Genomic DNA, 17,694 nt, shown 5'->3' on the forward strand with positions numbered 1-17,694 from the left:
ATCATTCTCTGGATAACGTCTTCAACTTGAGACCGAAATCTCGTCGGATACAGCTCTTCGATGAAGAGCGTCAAAGAGCCCAAAGCTTTCAAGCGCGACGGCGCCATTTGCCGCGCCAGCAAGTGTCTGCCTACATGTATCGGGGCCAGCAACTTGTCGTCGACGTCCCAACGCAGTTCTCTACACTCAGTTCAACTATCGGATACCTAAAACCTCAAAATCAGGTGTAACTTCGCATTTCTGTATAAAATCAGGCACTCTACGTAACGGCTGATTTCTTAACCTCACTATGTAAAAGTACCGTGTTTTGAGATCACCCACCCTAAATCCCGCTGCTTCCCACCGTTGCACCAGACTGCAACACCAGCAGTGTTACACCTCTGACGGTCTCCGCTAGCAGCGCGCCACTATACAGCATTACAGAGGTCTCGACCGTCTCCACCGTGCCCGAATGCGAGCACCTCCACCACCCACGCCCACTTCTGTGCGCGGTCTACCTTCCTTTGCCGCTCAGCCCACGTCCGACCCGGTGTCGTGCGTGAGTCTGCATCGCCACAGCTCAATCCGCGCGAAGCCAGACAACCATGGCGCCCGCAGACTTCCCTCTGCCGAGAGCAATGCTGCCAACGCTGACGGATCGCCGAGATACCCGCCAAGCTGCCAAACTCACGGTGCAGCGCCTGCTGGAGCACACGGTCTGCGAGTTCGAGCAGCTCTCGTACACCAGGAACGGAGCGGTGGATGCAACGCAGTGGAAGGCGCTATCGAAGACGCAAGCAGCTCAAAACGGACAGCACGACGACGAGGTGACGGTCTACAGGGAGCGGCAGTGCGGCAGGACCAGCACCGACTTGGCCTATGCACTGGGAGCTGACAGTGATGTCGCCAATGACTTGGCCTTCGCAGCACTGTCGCCCAATGCAGTGCTTGTAAGCGGTCGAGCAGTGGGCAAAGTGGAGAACATCATGTACGCTCTGGGCGGGGCCCACACGCAGGCAGGGCTGGCGCTGTTCGCTGGCGCGATGTGCGACGGCATCGCTGACTGCGGCGTGCTGCAGACTTTGGAGAGCGACGAAGGCGACGACGAGACTGGCTGTCGCTTTCTGGGATACAAGTTCGTTGTCAAGCGCAGCGCGGCGTCGAGCGCCAAGCTCATGTGCCACCGGGATTTGGTCTACTTGGAGTACACGGGCTACACGCAGTCGAGCAGTGGCGAACGTCTGGGCTTCCACATCGAGCACTCGGTGGATGTCCCAGGGTTCCCTGATCTCCACAGCCGTAACTCGTCACGGGCGTTGCAGTCGGTGCGATACATTTTCCGCCAGAAGAGCGAAGGGGTTATGGAGATCTACATGCTGGGGAACCTGGATCTGGCTGGAGTACTAAACGTAGGTGGCGTAGGCGTTGGAGGCGCGAGCGGCGCCGGTGGTGGAGATATCTTCAGTATCTCACGACTTCAGCAGTGCGCGGAGACTCGTAGACTGACGCTGATGGTTCGTCGGCGCCGGGAAAGCATCGATATATTGCAGGCATCGTCGAGCCACCACAGTACGGAGTGCTCCTTGTGCCATCGATCGAAGCGCTTCTTCAGTGGCTCCCTGCTCGCAGAGTGCGACGTATGCGGGCAGCTTGTGTGCTCCAAGTGCCGCAATGACAAGAAGATGTTCGTGCGTGACGGTCTCCTGGGGAAGTTCCAGCGAGCGCAAACTTGCAAGACTTGCGCCTTGGCCGCTAGAGCGGGTTTCGCTGCACCGACGATGCACTTGTCCGTCTCGCTGCAAGTGGACAGGAACCAAGGACCTGACAAGGCTGGGGGTCTAAGAAGTGGAAGTATGTGCGGTCGACGGTATTCCCGTTCCTACGAGAGCAGGTCTTTGTCCATCGGGGGCCATTCCGATGTGCCCAGTGCTTCAGGAATCTCGTGTCGACATGGCGCTGTATATACTTTTGCGGAGCTAGATGAAGAAGGTGTCAATCGATCTCGCCATCATCAACTACGGCAGCCAACTTCGCACCGCAAGAAGCTCCAATCCGCAACAATCGATCCGGTGAATTCACAGCAGCCAGAAGAGGGCACAAATCGAGGCGGACCAAGACCATTCTCAATACTAAAGCGAGCGCCACGGCCGCCAACAGCTCCACCTCTATCGACTTCCACTTCCAAGTCGCGAGGACGCAGCGGCACATCCTCAAGCAATTCAAGTGCTTCTTCAGATAGCTTGAATTCCGGTAGAGCCCACCGCCGAGGGATCTACTTGACGCCACAAGACCCAAGCCAACTCCATGAGCAAGAACAGCATCAGAGCCAAGAAATTGCTCGCCAACACCGCCTTCAGCACTGCCAGCAGTTGGAGTTGCAAGAACATCGACGACGACAAAAGCAGACCCATCGAAGTGCAGATCAGCTTGTCGTTCAGAACAACTATCAGATCACAAGCCACGATAATACGCTCGTCGCTTACTGTGCAAACTATCAGCGACAGCTCGCCAGAACTACACTCGACCCTCCTGTACGCGGACTAGTCAACCCGTACAGCAGTTCGTCCAGCGACTCAAGCTCAACCAATTCCCTTGCTGCGATGGCGAACTCAGTTCAATTTTCACGTTCCGTGCGTGGTGATCAACGATCTCTCTCGATTCCGATGCCTGCTGGTAAGTCAAGACAAATAGACTTGGTGACGCAGATGATGGAGCTAAACATGAAGGCCGAGCACACGTACAACGCCACACAGCGCAATGGAGCCGTTTTGAAAAGCCAGGTCCGAGCTGGTCGTTGGTAGACAACTGCACGGGACTTTACGAAGAGCACGCTTTGTGGAGAGCTGATGCCATTTTGTCCGGCTGGTCATGATGGTGGGGAAAATCGGTGGAGCTCAGAAGCCCCTCGAACTTCTACAGCTTTGACTCTGCGACACAATCCACCCAAAACCTCGCCCCGATTGGCATTTCTTGAAGATCTTTGCAGGGTCTACACGTGATTAACGTTGATCACAGAGATTAATCGTGCAACTCGGGTACGAACTGCACAGAAGAGATTCACCCAAGAAAGTCAGCCCTTTAGCGAGACAAACTCCGCCCGGATCGGTCTGGCCGCATTTGCAGATTGGAACTCGATAGACTAAGCTTTTTTTTTCACTTGCGGTTCCAGCATGTTGCGCTTCATCACCTGCGCTTTCGCGACGACTTTCGCAGTTATCGCTGTTTAGCCGTCGTACGTCTACAAATTCGACGTAGCTACGGCTGGAGGTGTCGACGGTCCCATCCAAGTCTAGTACGCGGGCGAGGATTCCTGCACCGCCACGATCACAGCTAAACTCGACTTCTCTGGTGTCGACCTCAAAGCTTTCGACGGCAACTCCACCGAAGACGTCACGAGCTGGAAGTGACGCATTCACACCAAGTGGAGCTCAATGCTGACTTCGGGCTCGTTCAAGTAGTGCTCGAAGTCTGCTACGGACAACCACTACGACCCGTTGCGCGCGTGTGGCGCTGCGTCCGAGTATATCGCTGACCTACGCGTGTAACCCGACGAACTACGCGGCCGACCCGCTGGTGTGCCAGAAGGGAGATCTGTCCGACAAGTTCGGCGTGTTCAAGCTTGGCAAGGGTTATTCCGTGTCCGAGGAGTGGACGGACGAGCACTACCCACTTCCTTCAGAGAACATCAACACATGGAGCATTGTGCTGCACGCTGTCTGCGGCAAGGAACCCCCTCGAATCTCGTGCTCTCTTGGTACCAGGAGTGGAGATTTTGCTGAACAGGTGGACCAATCTAGTCCTGGTCAGAGTTCTCCTGCGCAATTTACTGCCGGTGGCTACAGTGTCAAGGTCAAATAGCCGAAACTACACATATTTGTTCGCTTTACGTAGTGCAGTATAAGATGACCCAATTTGATAAAATCACGTATCACGTCGTGAGTGGCAGCCCCTGCAATTCGTTATTGTTAGTGTGCAGTGTCGCCCCAACCACTGCCCCACAACTTTGCTCTTATATTGCTCTGGAACGCATAACATCCAACGTCCACAACAGCTCCACAGCAGCCACAGGAGCAACTCACGCCGGAAGCACGTTCATCGAAGTGGAGACGAATGGTCCAGAGGCTTCGAGACTTGCTCGAGGTCTAGCAACTGTCGACAACTCGAACGGTACACCCTTCGCATCGCGATTTGCCGGCCCGACAATGCCTGAAGGCGGCCTGGCGAAATTCGTTGCGAATCCGTACATGTGCATCCGCACGGCAACTTGCATTGCCGCTACAGTATCATGCTGAATGCGATAGCGGTCCAAGCTCGACCATTTTGGCTCTGATGGACTCCACTAACCCGAAAAGCTCAGACTTTGGACAACACAGTGACAATTTCAGTTCTCAAAGATTTTGAGTGGTAGGATAACTCGAGGTCATCTTCGTGTCGTGGTCGGCCAGCACTCCGCTTCATCTCCAGCCCGACACTCCGTCTTTTTGGTTACGATGCTGGCGAAAGATCGGTCTCGTTGAAGCCGAGTGCACGCGCCTTGCTGTCCGCAAACAGGGCGCGAAGGCATCTGTTGAAGTTTTCCTGGAGTCTATGCACTGGTTTAACTGGTTATCCGCGAGCGGAGATTGAAAAACAGGAAGCGCTCGCGGGAGTGAAGAGCACGACCGGGTGTCAATGCCTCGAGATGTGCCCGATGAACCGCAGAGACATGCCAGCTCGCCTGCAATTGGCGCGAGGCACCTCGCCTGGCATGAGCCCCATCGGCATGGCCAGTCCGCCATCAGTACCCTCGGAAAACCGCAGCGGCTCTTGTCAAGGGCAACAAGAGCCTCTTGTTGCTGCCTCCAGTACACCTGGCACGCCTTGACCGGGCCTAGCATTGTCGGGATCATTTCCATATTCGCCTCCAACTGCTCACTACTGAACAATGGTCCGCTGTCTTGCTGTCTTCGCTGCGACTCTGGCCGTCGCCGCCGCCCAGCCGTCGTTCGTCTACAAGTTCGACGCAGCCAACGCCGGCGGCGTCGACGGCTCCATCCACATCAAGTACGCCGGCGAGAGCTCGTCCACTGCCACCATCACGGCTGAACTCGACTTCTCGCGCGTCAACCAGTCGGACATCGTGGCCTTCGACAACAACTGCACCAGCGATGTCGTCACGGGCTGGAAATGGCACATCCACACCAAGTGGAACTCGACGCTGTCCTCAGACTCGTTCAAGCAATGCGCCAAGGCGGCCACGGGTCTCCACTACGACCCGCTGCGCGCTTGCGGCCCCGTGTCCGAGTACAACGCCGAGCCCGAGTGTGAGGCCAAGATCAAGAGCTACGCGTGCAACCCGGCCAATTACACGGCCGACCCGCTGGTCTGCGAGAAGGGCGACCTGTCCGGCAAGTTCGGTGCCTTCAAGCTGGGCGAGGACTCGACCGTGTCGGAGCAGTGGACGGACGACCATTTCCCGCTGCCGTCCGAGAACACCGAGTCCTGGAGCATCGTGCTGCACGCCATGTGCGGCCAGGAGTCCCGCATCTCGTGCGCCCACCGAACGGTGGAGGAGAAGACCAAGGTCGAGCAGGTAGACCAGTCCACCCCTGTCCAGCAGGAGTCCCCGATCCCGGCCCCTGGCTGCGGCGTCTAAGCGTACATGTAGTCATTGCTATACCGACACGTTTTCGTTCTCAAATATATGCTTCACCCTCTCTCCAACAGAGTGATTTCCTTGCAACCGATTAGAAAAGTTATGCTAGACTTTCGCCGCGCTTTCGCCTGCCGCTACTCCATCAGAAAGCTCTTTTCAAGTCTCTACCGGCAAGGCCAAAGCAGCTCACTTCTCAATTCTCATCAAACTCCTGAACTGAAACCCCGCAACGATGACCCTGAAGCTCGTTGTCTTCGCCGCGTATTGCGCTGTTGCCGCTATCGTCGTTGCAGCGCAGCCTGCATTCGTGTACCGCTTCGACGCTGCTTCGGCTGCTGGCGTCGAAGGTGCTATCCACTTCAAGTATGCCGGGGAGGATTCGCCGGTCGCGGCCATCTCCGCTGCTCTCGACTTCTCCCGTGTGAACCAGAGCGCTATCCGGGCTTTCGATCCTCTGTGTGTTGAGCCCGTGACCCAGTACAAGTGGCACATCCACGTTCGCTGGAGCTCCCGTGACCGATCGTCCTCCTTCAGAGAATGCTCGCTGGCTGCTACGGGCAACCACTACGACCCGCTTTTCGCATGCAGCCCCGACTCTGAGCACATTGACACGCCTGAGTGTCAGGCCCGGGCTGCGAAATACGCCTGCAACCCGAGAAACTACGCGATGGACCCGCGTTCTTGTGAGAAGGGAGATTTGTCCGGCAAGTTTGGCAACTTGGTGTTGAATGCCGAGCAGAAGGCGTTTGGGCAGTGGATCGACAAACACGCGCCACTGCCGACCGAGAACCGCCCGAGCTGGAGCATTGTGCTGCACGCCGTCTGCGGTAACCATGCGACCCGTGTCGCCTGCGCCGTCGAAGAAAAAGCCTAAGGCACTTGAACCAGCCGACGTAGTCAAAGCGACACGTACCTTCAGCTAATAACCAGCCACTTTTTCACTTTCACATTTTTTTTTCTGTCCGTACATGAAACATCAACTTGGAATGAACAACTCGTAGCGATCTAGCCTCCAGCAAGACATCGAGTACTTACTAGAATATCGGCCATGGCGCCGCGAGCTTGAGGAAATGTTATCCAAGCTCGACGCTGGAGGCAAGCAACAACGAACTTTTCACACGCAACTATTTGGTCCCCAGGAAAGTCGACGCCGTGGGCGTAGTGGCTCATTCGCGGTGGGTGCACCAACTTTAAGGGCAGAGCCTTCCGGAACGCTCCAAAACGAGATGAAGTACTAACGGCTCGCTTCATACTCCGTCAGAGATTCCGGCATGAAACCGTGATTAAAACCTAGGTGAGCGGCACGCGTTTAACGCCTTACCAGCGGCACACGCCACCTGAACTCATCGTGCTTCAAGGTGCGAGATCGCTCACCATTCTAGCGGTCGGTGCGAAGTCATTCACGGATTAGCCTCCGACATCCTAAGACCTTCCACTCACCCCGATGGTCCGTGTCATTGCTGGTTGCTTCGCTTTCGCCGCCGCCCTGGCTGGTACAGCTGCACACAACCCCTCATTCATCTACAAGTTTGATGCCGCCAATGCTGCCGGTGTGGACGGCTCCATCCACGTCGAGTACGCGGGCGAAGACTCCTCCACCGCCACGATCACAGCTAAACTCGACTTCTACGGCGTCGACCAGGCTGCGATCAAAGCTTTCGACGGCAACTGCACCGAGGACGTGACCAGCTACAAGTGGCACATCCACACCAAGTGGAACTCAACGCTGACTTCGGACTCGTTCAAGCAGTGCTCGAAAGCCGCGACGGACAACCACTACGACCCGTTGCGCGCGTGTGGCACTGCGTCCGAGTACATCGCCGAACCGGACTGCAAGGCCAAGTCGCTGACCTACGCGTGTAACCCGACGAACTACGCGGCCGACCCGCTGGTGTGCGAGAAGGGAGATCTGTCCGGCAAGTTCGGCGCGTTCAACCTCGGCGAGTACGCCGCTGTCTCGGGCGAGTGGACGGACGAGCACTTTCCGCTGCCGTCCGAGAGCTCCCCCACGTGGAGCATTGTGCTGCACGCCGTGTGCGGCTCTCAAACCCCTCGCATCGCCTGCGCCGTCATCCAGACGGTCGAAGAAGACGACTACGACGGAGGTAGCTCCAGCGAGCACAACCAAGACTCTAAGGACGACTACGGACAGGACGGGCACCAAGACGAGAGCGACGAGAACTACGGAGACACGCAGAGCGAAGTATCCTCCGAATCCTCGGAACACGAGTATGGTGAGAACCAAACCGAGCAGCAGACGGACGACTACACTGACGGACACGAAAAAGAGCAGAACGATGAGAATGACCACGAGTACGAGCACGAGAGCGAAGTTGAAGACGAGCACAAGCTCTGCGCCTAGAGCTTGGAGTGCGTCCCTTGATGCGCACAAATGTAGCCATCTTGTCGTTCAAATGGCTACACGCTAAACCAATCAAATACAACGTTGTGTCGTTTTCAGCCAACCACAGAAGTGCATTGCGCAGTTCCCATCATGCGGGCTCTGCTGCGTCTTCGCCGTGCTCGCGCTCCGCTTCATGGCGCCCTTGCGCGCGCCTTCTCCTCTAGGGAGAACGCTCTAGATGCGGTGTATCGGCAGCTGCTGGAGCTGGGCTCGTCCGACGCTCTACCGGTCACGGACGCGCAGTCCACAGCGGTCAACATGGCTACACTGGGGTACTCAGTCTTCCTGCACCTGCCCACGGGCGCCGGCAAGAGTTTGGCCTTCCAGGCGCCCGCCCTCGTAACTGCAGCAAGCCAAACGACTTTGGTCGTGTCTCCGCTCATTGCGCTCATGCACGTACGGACCTTAAAAACTATAAATTGTCGGAAAGTAGGATATCTCGGTTGACGACATATTTCAATTGCTTTTGCCGTGTAGGACCAAGTTGCAGCGTTGAAACGCAAAGGAGTCAAGGCAATCCAAGTTTCCAGCGACGAGAGGAACAAGGCAGTGCCCTTGCTGCAGCTTTTGGACGGCCAGAGGCTCGTGTACACCACGCCGGAGTTTCTGCAGATGAACACGGAGATGAGAAACTGGGTGCGAGCCGCGAGGGACGAAGACCGACTCGCACGGATCGTGCTGGACGAAGCACATTGTGTGCTGGAGTGGGGGAACACGTTCCGACCCGCGTATTTGCAGCTGAGCCAGTGGAAGACGCAGCACTTAAGCGAAGTGCCGATCACGCTGGCGACGGCGTCTGTCTCGGACGAGGACATTGAGCGGTTGGCGGAGCTGTTCCGTGTGAGGCTGTTGCCCGAAGTGCCTGCGGAAGCGTTGGTGAAAGTGGAGGATCGACATGGCCAGATGGCGTTGATTCAGCAAGTGACGGACCGCAAGAATCTGAGGATGGAAGTGGTGAGGAAGGTGGCGAAGCCTGCGGAGTGGATCGCACAGAGAGTCGGGAACAAGACGACGATCGTCTACTGCATGACGCGGAAGGAGGCGGAAGACACGTGCCTGGCTTTCGTCCGTGTCGGGTGCCATGCGGGGGTGTACCATGGTGGACTGCCGCGTAAACGTCGCGAGTTCGTGCGCAAGCAGTGGATGATGGGACAGATAACCATAATTTGCGCCACCAGCGCCTTCGGGGTACGGTGCTATGCGTGTATCTCTCAAATTGTTTGACTTGAGGATCATGAGCCCCTGACGCAGTCTTTCCGCTTCTGCTTATGGAGATGGGCATCGATCGTTCGGACGTGCGCTTCGTGGTGCACCATTCTATCCCCTTGTCCCTTTCAGCTTACTCGCAGCAAATTGTGCGTTATTACATGAAGTTGCAGCGGTAGGACATGCTTATGGCTGGCTAAAACGAACTCTGATTGTTGCAATAGGGACGAAGTGGCCGGGACGGAAAACCTGCTGTGTGTATTTTGCTGTATTCAGAGGCGGACAAAAGCCGAGCAGACGCCCTGACGACGGAGCGGCTCGATTTTGATGGAAGTGGAGCTGGTGGGACGTCCAACGGTAGCTCTCGAGGCGAACTGGAGGATGTCGCTGTCTTCTGCAAAACGACAAATGGTTGCCGAAAAGAAATTCTGTACGCGCATTTCGGCTTCCGCTTCGACGCGTCTCGGTGTGTTCGGAACTGTAACTGCGGCGTGCCACTTGAAGCTGCTTCAGAGTCCTGGCGGGGCGATCTGGAGAATAATACCACTGATAGGAAGGTTGAGGAGGAAGATACGATCCCCAAAGGCACTATCGAGTACCAGTACCAAAAAATCCTGGCAGAATCCAAGCGTCTGAAACTTCTCAAACGAGAAGCGCTCTCTCGTCGACTCATCAGGGTACGGCAAAGTCTTGTGCTCAACTTACCGGTACATAAAGTATTAACACCTGTTTTGTCTGTGCAGGATGTGCTTGAAGCAGAGCCGGCATCAGAAGAAGAGATGGCAAGCATGCGAGGTATTGGCCCAGCCAAAGCCGAGAGATACTTCCGATTGTTCCGATTCGATTGAGTGCAGGTTCAAAGCAGTGGTGCACGCAATCGCCACACTGGTACACATACAGTTTGAAGAATGTTTTCGGTCTGTTTCTCATCGTTCGAGTCGATCGCTTACGGCGGCGTAAACGTAAATTTACCCAAAAATATGAGGATGAGGTTAGTTTTTGGAACTGCACTGGCATGAGTAAAATGCGTGAGATTTGCTCAAAAATTTACACTAGCCACGGATTTGAGCAAGCTTGCAAATGTTCTTTAGCCCCCTCTGTGACAGAGGGGCTTTGAGTAATTCGTTGGACAACGTTCAGCGCGCGCATTTTGGCTTTCCACCTCACTCACTCAAATTACCTCTCTTTGCGAAGCACACTCGTCATGTTGTCACCACCTGCTTCGCCACCGGTTACTCTTGCTCAAGTTGCATCCGCGGCTTCACCTACTCCGTCAACCCCTGTTTCTGCCTCAACCTGTGCCTCTGCATCTAGGCTCGACGCTGCCGCTGCAGCAGACCCTTGCAGCATGATTGATAGCGAGCAGAGGGAGCTTTAAGTTTTACTCACTTGCCTATCCGACCACCAGTGCAGAGCTATCGCGGCTTTCACACGTTCGCAGCGTTGTCAGCTTTCATTTTGAGTATTTTACGTTTAGTTTTACGCACCCCCGCCCCGGTGCAGATGCCTTTACGGTATTTTATACTACCAATAAGTATTCGTAATAGATCGTATTTTCAGAATTACTATACTTCTCTGTCTCACGAAAGTATGGTAGTTCATCAAATATGCAATGCCTTGGCTTTTGCCAAAACTTCTTGAGCGAGTGAGGCCTTTTGTAAAGCTTATCGACAGGCGTTCACGCCAGAATTTTGCTGTTTGCATCCTGCTAGAACCGAAGCGGGTACACCACATTGGATTTGTCGGCTGTAATTTTTTTTGTATTTCGGGTTTAACTTGGCGATAATTCACCACAATATCAGTCGTTACACATGTCAGTCTTCTTAGCCAATTACAGCTCGTAAAAGGCTCAGGTAAGATAAATATCATGCCTCAAACTTCACGAGGTTTTTCTATTCGTGTATGATATGATTGGCCAAAAACCAAATGTTACCCTACCCATCGTCGATTGACCAATAATACTCAATGTGTGGATCACAAATAACCTAATTTATCCGACAGAGAAGTAATAACAGATAAAATGTCGCCCTGTTTTATGGCGTAGATCGAGGTCGTCCGCTCCACAAATCGTGGTATAAAAAGGAGTCGTTAGCATGAGCTATTTTGGTCGACCTCGATTTGCGTTTTCAAAAACGCAACAAGGATCGTTTTACATTAGATCGACCTCGTTATAATCAAATCCACAAGGAGATCGATCGCTAGCTGCGATGCAGCTCGATTTATTAACCGGCCTACATAGATCGATCTGCCCTTTTTATTTACCCCGTTTTATTAAATCGACCTCGATTTATTATAACTGGAGAAGAGCGCCAAGTGAAAACGACAAACATTTGCAATGCACAATATTACTTTAGTCAGACATGCTACAGCTAATATCTAAATGATATGCTACTGCCTACGTCCTCCCCTCGCCCGCACATGCTGCGAGAGGTAGATACTATTATGCTGCGTCGTGTTGTTCGTGGACTCAGCCACGCGGCTCAGCTCCACCATGCGAGCGATTAGGTCGTTCGGATGAGCTGCCTGGTAGCTGTAGCTGCTGTATGCACCGGATGACATGAAGGTCGAGCCGGTAGACGCTATTTTTTTGAGTGAGTTCGGCGTCTTGAAGCAAGTCAAGAACCCGCAGAGAACAGCTCTAACCAACTCTTCAATGGAAGGCTAATTCCAGTCGCTACAGTATTTCAGTTTGCTCGATCTAGCCAAACGCGTCGCTAGGAATGCACGTAACCAAGACAATTCACTTGAATAAAATATACCTCCTGCATGCCTAATTTGGATTTTGAGCCGTTTGTATCGAACTACCTAGTCAGACTTTTCCAGAATGCCTATTTGAGGTAAAATTAGGCCTGTGTGTGAAGAGAAAGAGCAAAATATCTAATTCAGGAGATGCCTGAAACCACCCCAGTTTGCAGCCTATTCGCGTCCCTGCCTGTTCATTCCACCTTTCGGCGCTCTACACCTCGTAGCACGAATGGTGAAGGCAAAAGGTTCAAGGCGAGGGTCTAAGAAGGGTGTTCATGAACCAACAGACCGCACCACAGACTAAAATCACCGGTGCAAATCGCTGTGTCAACACTGCCCTTCCGGGCTATCGACACTGCGACGCATTGCTTCTTCGAGTGTGACCCCGTCTAGGGGTTATGACAGAAGACATGGGCTCCAGCTTTTCAATGCTCCCTAGGGTGGAGGCTGTTGATCTTCCCGTCCGACCGCAATCCGCATGACGACTAGCGCTATCTTCGTGAGGTTTTTCTCATTTTATGGCGCATCCACACAGCCATTGTATTCCACGCTCTATGACGTCTCCGGAACGATATCTACATGTAGTTCCACGTTATGCGTGCGATCAATCCAATTCCCCGTTTGAGCTGCTCGTTTCAGCAACACTACTTACACATCTATCGCCGATCAACCGAGTTCAATCTTGATAGTGACGAGATCAGGACAGTTTTGCGCCGCCTGGGCTTCGCTGAACCTGTTGATAATTTAACTCGTGTGTCGATACATCAGCCTTAGGTTTGATTGAGCTTTCGTTTAGCCAGCACTACGACAAGTCTATCTCCCAGTTAATCAACTTCATTCTTCTTCTTTTTAAAAACACTGCCCTTGTGCGAACTAATATCACCCCTCTGGAGCAGCGACAAAAGTGGATCCCCAAAGCAATTCCTACGGGGAATTGTGCACATACTGCGTCGAATTACGCTGACCTAGCACTAGATACGATGGAAAACATTGGGGGAAAGTCGCTGTTGTGCAAGCTCATTGGGATCACAAGTGATGGCGCAGCCACAATGATAGATTGCCGACAGGAATTTGCTGTTCGGATTCGGCAGGCTTGTGAGTGAGAAGTAGGCACGGGTATATCGATAAATTGGTGCGGCAGCCGCCAGCTCAATCTTTCTGTTGGCGCATTTTTAGACGGACTAGACGATCTGGTTGGCCTGCCTCAGCTCTGAGATACCAGTTACCAGGACTCAAATCTACTACATCACGGTGGGAATCGATCCACGACTCCTGTCAGTTTTTGAGCGAGCACTACGAATCCTTGCTAAAGATGCAAACCGACAAGAAGCGTCCTCACTCGTCTGAATCGTGGTGGTTGTGTTTGTTTACAGTGGCGGATATGACCCAGCATTTTCGTCATTGTTTCCGCTCCATGTAGTACGAGAACATTACCACGCGGGGCCAATATTCTGCACTCTCCAACCTAGTAACTGCACTACAGCTCAAATATGAATCAGACGGGATCGACGACACCGTCCCAGCCATTGACAAAGAACGAATCAAGAGTAATGTACGCGGAGCATCGTTTTCCTCGCTACAGTTCTGTGATGTACTGGAAGTGTCTGCACTACAAGCTCTAATTGATGGGATGAACCGAGCAATAGAGGCGTTTCTTGATGCGTGGTCTGATGTGGACTGCGAGGGCAATTACAGTTTCCTGTTCGCATTTGTCGCTGGAATGGCGGCGATATCGCCCGGCACTCACTCAGTTGAGAGTGAGTTCAGCGTCTTGAAGCAAGTCAAGAACCCGCAGAGAACAGCTCTAACCAACTCTTCAATGGAAGGCCAACTCCAGTCGCTGCAGTACTTCAGTTTGCTCGATCTAGCTGAACTCGTCGCTAGGAATGCACGTAACCAAGACAATTCACTTGAATAAAGTATACCTCCTGCATGCCTAATTTGGATTTTGAGCCGTTTGTATCGACCTACCTAGTCCCGTAAACTTCGTCCCGTAAGCCGTCCCGTAAGCTGCCCCGTAATATTACAAGAGAAACTGGACGAGCAATTGGGGTATGCCCATCTTCACTCCTCCAAAGGTCCTTTACCGAATGGACTTTTTCCGTGGTGAAGCACCCAGAAACGTCATATTTTGTTATTCAGTATTCCTTATGACGATCGAGGGGCGAGGGGGAATACATTTCCAAATTAAGTTGATAAATTTCCCAGCCGGACTGCTGTCCGTAAGACAGCTAATTCAAGGCTGTGTGGCGACACACAAATTTTAATTCTAGGCTACAGAAAGTGGTGATTTGCAATTCTTTTCCCAGTCTTGCAAAAGTCGACTGATCATCATCCCACCAATTTGCAACAAATATGTTAATACAACTTTCGCTACGAACACGATGCCAGGTAAGATTGCATTTTCATGGCCAGTAGAATACGATCCCATTTTTGAGGTCGCATGGGAATTGGAGTCGGCCTAATAGATGATTATAAGTGGGACTTCAGAGAATTCGAATTTTGCGTGTACATTGCACTCTGTTGATACCATTTAGCAGGGCTACTTCTCTACAAAGTGACAGCGACAGTGAGTAGTTGCTAGTAGCGTTGCCGCAGCAAATCGGCGCGGTATTGGCGAAGTGACGAGTGACGAAAATTCCAGCGAGCGAACCCATTGCCACAACTCCGTGTTCGTTTTTCGTCTGGGGGTGCAACCTCAAAAACGCAATGAAATGACCCTCATGAACAAGGCTTCTATCATACAAGTACAGTATACATCTAGGGGGAGTCGAACCACCGAAAGTAAGCACAGTGCCCGGATTTGTAAGCAGAAAATTACGCAAAAACTGAGCAGAAATCACGAATTTGTATGTGTCTGACGCAGAAAAAAAACCGAATCAGTTTTACTATGTGAGTCTAACATCAAAACGAAAGGAGAGTCGATGCTTCCTCACACATGACCGAACCAGAGTAGCAGGCGCAATACTCACTTGCGCCACCGTGCGCGCGTTCGATATTCTTCTTCCAAATACCGCACGTCAGCGCAAGACAGGAAGCACCACTGGAGCTACTCATGCGTCTCGCTGACGGCTCGCCGAGCTGCACAAGTGTCTCGAGATGGTGCCGATCGAGCACACATGCATGAAGGGGGCGCCGCCGCATGCTGTCCAGGTGGGCCCCGCGGAAGGTCTCGGCGATCTTGCTCACTTCGAAATAAGCTTAAAACAAGCCACCCCCAGAGCATACATTTGGTAAACAGTGAGAAAATAGCCAAGATTTTAAAGCACGTTCTTTGCAAGATTTGACCCCTCCCTATTATTATATACTAGTACTCGTAAAAATTAAAACGTCAGCGGTTGTTTCACTATTACATGCACTGTATACGTATGTACATAGTGTATGCATGTTGTCGATCGTTTGGGGATTACGCCTAAGAAAGGAGAAAGCATGGAATTCTCAAATCTCCGGATAGGAAATGTTGACAAAAACGGAGTTCACGTCCAGTCTTCTGCGAAAATCAATTGAGTCGTAAGCCCTGTAAGCCCTGTGAACAGGGTAAACCGATTCCGACTGAAAGCACCTGTTCATGCATCGCTAGGCGGAACACATGACGATCTCGATTTGGTCGTAAACGTCCGAACGAAACGTTGAGAGGCCCTGCTGTAGACCTCACTTTCCATTTCGTTCCCGGAGTACGACTTAACATATCGCGAGCAACCATGCGAGCCATTTTAGTCGCGATATTTGCTGCGACCGCTCTAACTGCGTGTTCGGATGCCACCTCGTCGGCTACAGTATCGAAGATAGCGACCAACCGCGTGCTACCGGGTGGACCCAGCGTCTTGGGAGCGGGAAGATTTCTCAGGACCGAGAAGTTAACAGAAGACAGCGAAGAGAGAGCGACTTTCGACTTCGTCAATAAGCTCAAGAATCTGGTTAAGCCAAAGTCGGTGTCGAAGGTAGTCCCGGGAGTCATCGCGAAGGAGAGCCAGCAGCTCCAGACATTGGCGAAGGAGGCCAAGGGGCTGCCAACTCCGCTCGTGAAATTACTGAAAGCTCAGGGATCAACGGATGAAGCATTCTCCGCTTTAAAAATTATGGAGGGGGGGACGAACTTGTTTCGTAGGGACGCGTTGCCAACGTATGTCAGATACAGTCAGCTAGCTAGCAAGCAAACGGGCAGCAAGGACATTTATGGCGTTGGGACTCTCCTGAAGCACTTCACCGACAGCGAGCTGACCAAGATAGTGAATGCGGGAATGAAGAGCACCGATGACCTCACGCAGGCCACTGCCGATCGACTTCGGGCGGGTCAGTTTGGCACTTGGCTGCGTGAACGCAAGGATCCTCGAGACGTCTACCAGCTTCTTAAGGGGGGCGCGAAGATTAGCGAGGCCGACAGGGTGAACTGGAGGAAGTATCTCAAGGCGTTCAACGACATATACATCAAGAATGCGGCTTAACCGCACTCAATAGGATTTGGTATGAACACCGCAAATATTGGAGGTCTACGTCAAGAAATAGATTGCGCTTGCATCGCTGATTTACTAGTCAATTGCAAAGTTACTGAGCATAGCCGTATATGGCAGGCTGAGCTAATAAGTTGCAAGCTAAAGACAGTGAGCTGGAAGGCACACTAGCGTTTTTGAACCTACATATTTGCGATTCTAGCCCACAATTAACGTCAAATTATGTGGGCTCTGGTGAGCCGAATTCATCGAGTTACAACAGCACAGTTGCCGGAACGCGCCTTTATGATTTATTCTGTCTCGTGAGATTTACTACCTTGGTTGGTTGGGAGGGGGGGGGGTCTGAGTTTGGTGTCGGCTTACGTTGTTTCTGATCCAATACCAATGTGATGGTCGTTGTGCGTGATCTTCATTCAGTCTCCAACTGGCCGCTGAATTGCTTTGCAAGATCTTCCCTAGTGAGGGCTGAACCCATGCACAGTGCCAGTTGGCACGATTCGAGCAAGTTTTTCACAGTGTGGCTGTCTCACATTGCTCTGATGCTTGATTTTTTTTTTCCCTTGCCGCGAGCCTTTTGTGGGGTTCCTTGTAGCATTAGACGAACAGTCGGCAGGAAAGTGTGGGTTTTCAAGTGTTCCATCGCCACCTTATCGATGAGGTGATTCTGTCATCCTCAACTTGTACGTATTTCACTTGAATTCTAAACAAACTGCTTCTATCCAATACGGCAACTTGTCCTACTGAAAGAAATTTTAACAGTGATGTGTTGCAAATGGGAAAACATTGCAAGCAGCTTGAGCCAATCGCTGAATCATGTTCGAAACAGGCCTGTGACATGAGAGTCACAGGTCACAGGCCCAAGACTGGTAAACTAGTCGATTTTTAAAAGTGCAATTAGGTTTTTGGTTTTATATTGAGTTAAATTATTATAATTTAGTTTTTATTGATTTCTATTTATTGATATTGAATTCTTGTCGTCTACGTGCTTGTAATTGTGGTTTGCCTTGATGTAAAGCAGATTTTCGATCACCGGGACAATCACCACGATTAAGGCCGCTCTACGTGGTTGGTGATAGTCAGTTAATTCTTCGGCTCTGCAACGCCCCCAAGACCGAGCGCTGTGCCAACAATGTCGGGTAGCGGCGGATAAATGTGGCATTCGCTCGTGGATTCACCATCCTCGGGCCTTCAACAAAACGGTTGATGCATTGACCAATATAGCGATGGATACGGGACACAGCAGACAAACTACCTTTGGTCAAGATGCACAGCCA

The 17,694-nt window shown here is 52.3% G+C and overlaps 5 protein-coding genes across 7 annotated transcripts; all 5 read left to right on the top strand.

The window, feature by feature from the left end:
• Window positions 1–584: 584 nt before the first annotated feature.
• IUM83_13035 (uncharacterized protein) lies at window positions 585–3,837 on the top strand (the record flags this gene model as incomplete). 2 transcript variants are annotated; one of them, XM_067937690.1, is made up of 2 exons in its annotated part: window positions 585–1,690; window positions 3,438–3,837. In XM_067937690.1, the coding sequence occupies 2 exons, from the start codon at window positions 585–587 to the stop codon at window positions 3,835–3,837; spliced, it is 1,506 nt and encodes a 501-aa protein (XP_067795670.1). The 2 variants fall into 2 exon arrangements, with proteins under 2 accessions (XP_067795670.1, XP_067795669.1); XM_067937691.1 differs by lacking the exon at window positions 585–1,690 and having other exon boundaries at window positions 3,508–3,837.
• A 1,066-nt stretch (window positions 3,838–4,903) lies between these two features.
• Window positions 4,904–5,614, top strand: IUM83_13036 (uncharacterized protein; the record flags this gene model as incomplete). The annotated part of the gene is made up of 1 exon (XM_067937692.1): window positions 4,904–5,614. One exon carries the CDS (start codon window positions 4,904–4,906, stop codon window positions 5,612–5,614), a length of 711 nt encoding a protein of 236 aa, XP_067795668.1.
• Window positions 5,615–5,846: 232 nt separating this feature from the next.
• On the top strand, window positions 5,847–6,488 carry IUM83_13037 (uncharacterized protein; the record flags this gene model as incomplete). Its single annotated transcript, XM_067937693.1, has 1 exon — window positions 5,847–6,488. The coding sequence occupies one exon, from the start codon at window positions 5,847–5,849 to the stop codon at window positions 6,486–6,488; it is 642 nt and encodes a 213-aa protein (XP_067795667.1).
• Window positions 6,489–7,058: 570 nt separating this feature from the next.
• IUM83_13038 (uncharacterized protein) lies at window positions 7,059–7,976 on the top strand (the record flags this gene model as incomplete). The annotated part of the gene is made up of 1 exon (XM_067937694.1): window positions 7,059–7,976. One exon carries the CDS (start codon window positions 7,059–7,061, stop codon window positions 7,974–7,976), a length of 918 nt encoding a protein of 305 aa, XP_067795662.1.
• A 132-nt stretch (window positions 7,977–8,108) lies between these two features.
• IUM83_13039 (putative ATP-dependent DNA helicase) lies at window positions 8,109–16,414 on the top strand (the record flags this gene model as incomplete). Of its 2 annotated transcripts, XM_067937696.1 has the most annotated exons (8): window positions 8,109–8,414; window positions 8,496–9,206; window positions 9,293–9,373; window positions 9,449–9,482; window positions 9,559–9,654; window positions 9,729–9,901; window positions 9,968–10,019; window positions 15,747–16,414. In XM_067937696.1, the coding sequence occupies 8 exons, from the start codon at window positions 8,109–8,111 to the stop codon at window positions 16,412–16,414; spliced, it is 2,121 nt and encodes a 706-aa protein (XP_067795660.1). The 2 variants fall into 2 exon arrangements, with proteins under 2 accessions (XP_067795660.1, XP_067795661.1); XM_067937695.1 differs by lacking the exons at window positions 9,293–9,373; window positions 9,449–9,482; window positions 9,559–9,654; ... (1 more) ...; window positions 9,968–10,019; window positions 15,747–16,414 and having other exon boundaries at window positions 8,109–8,410; window positions 8,496–8,514.
• Window positions 16,415–17,694: the final 1,280 nt, after the last annotated feature.

The sequence above is a fragment of the Phytophthora cinnamomi genome, assembly GCF_018691715.1.
Source record: "Phytophthora cinnamomi strain GKB4 chromosome Unknown Contig19, whole genome shotgun sequence".
NCBI classification, from domain to species: domain Eukaryota; phylum Oomycota; class Peronosporomycetes; order Peronosporales; family Peronosporaceae; genus Phytophthora; species Phytophthora cinnamomi.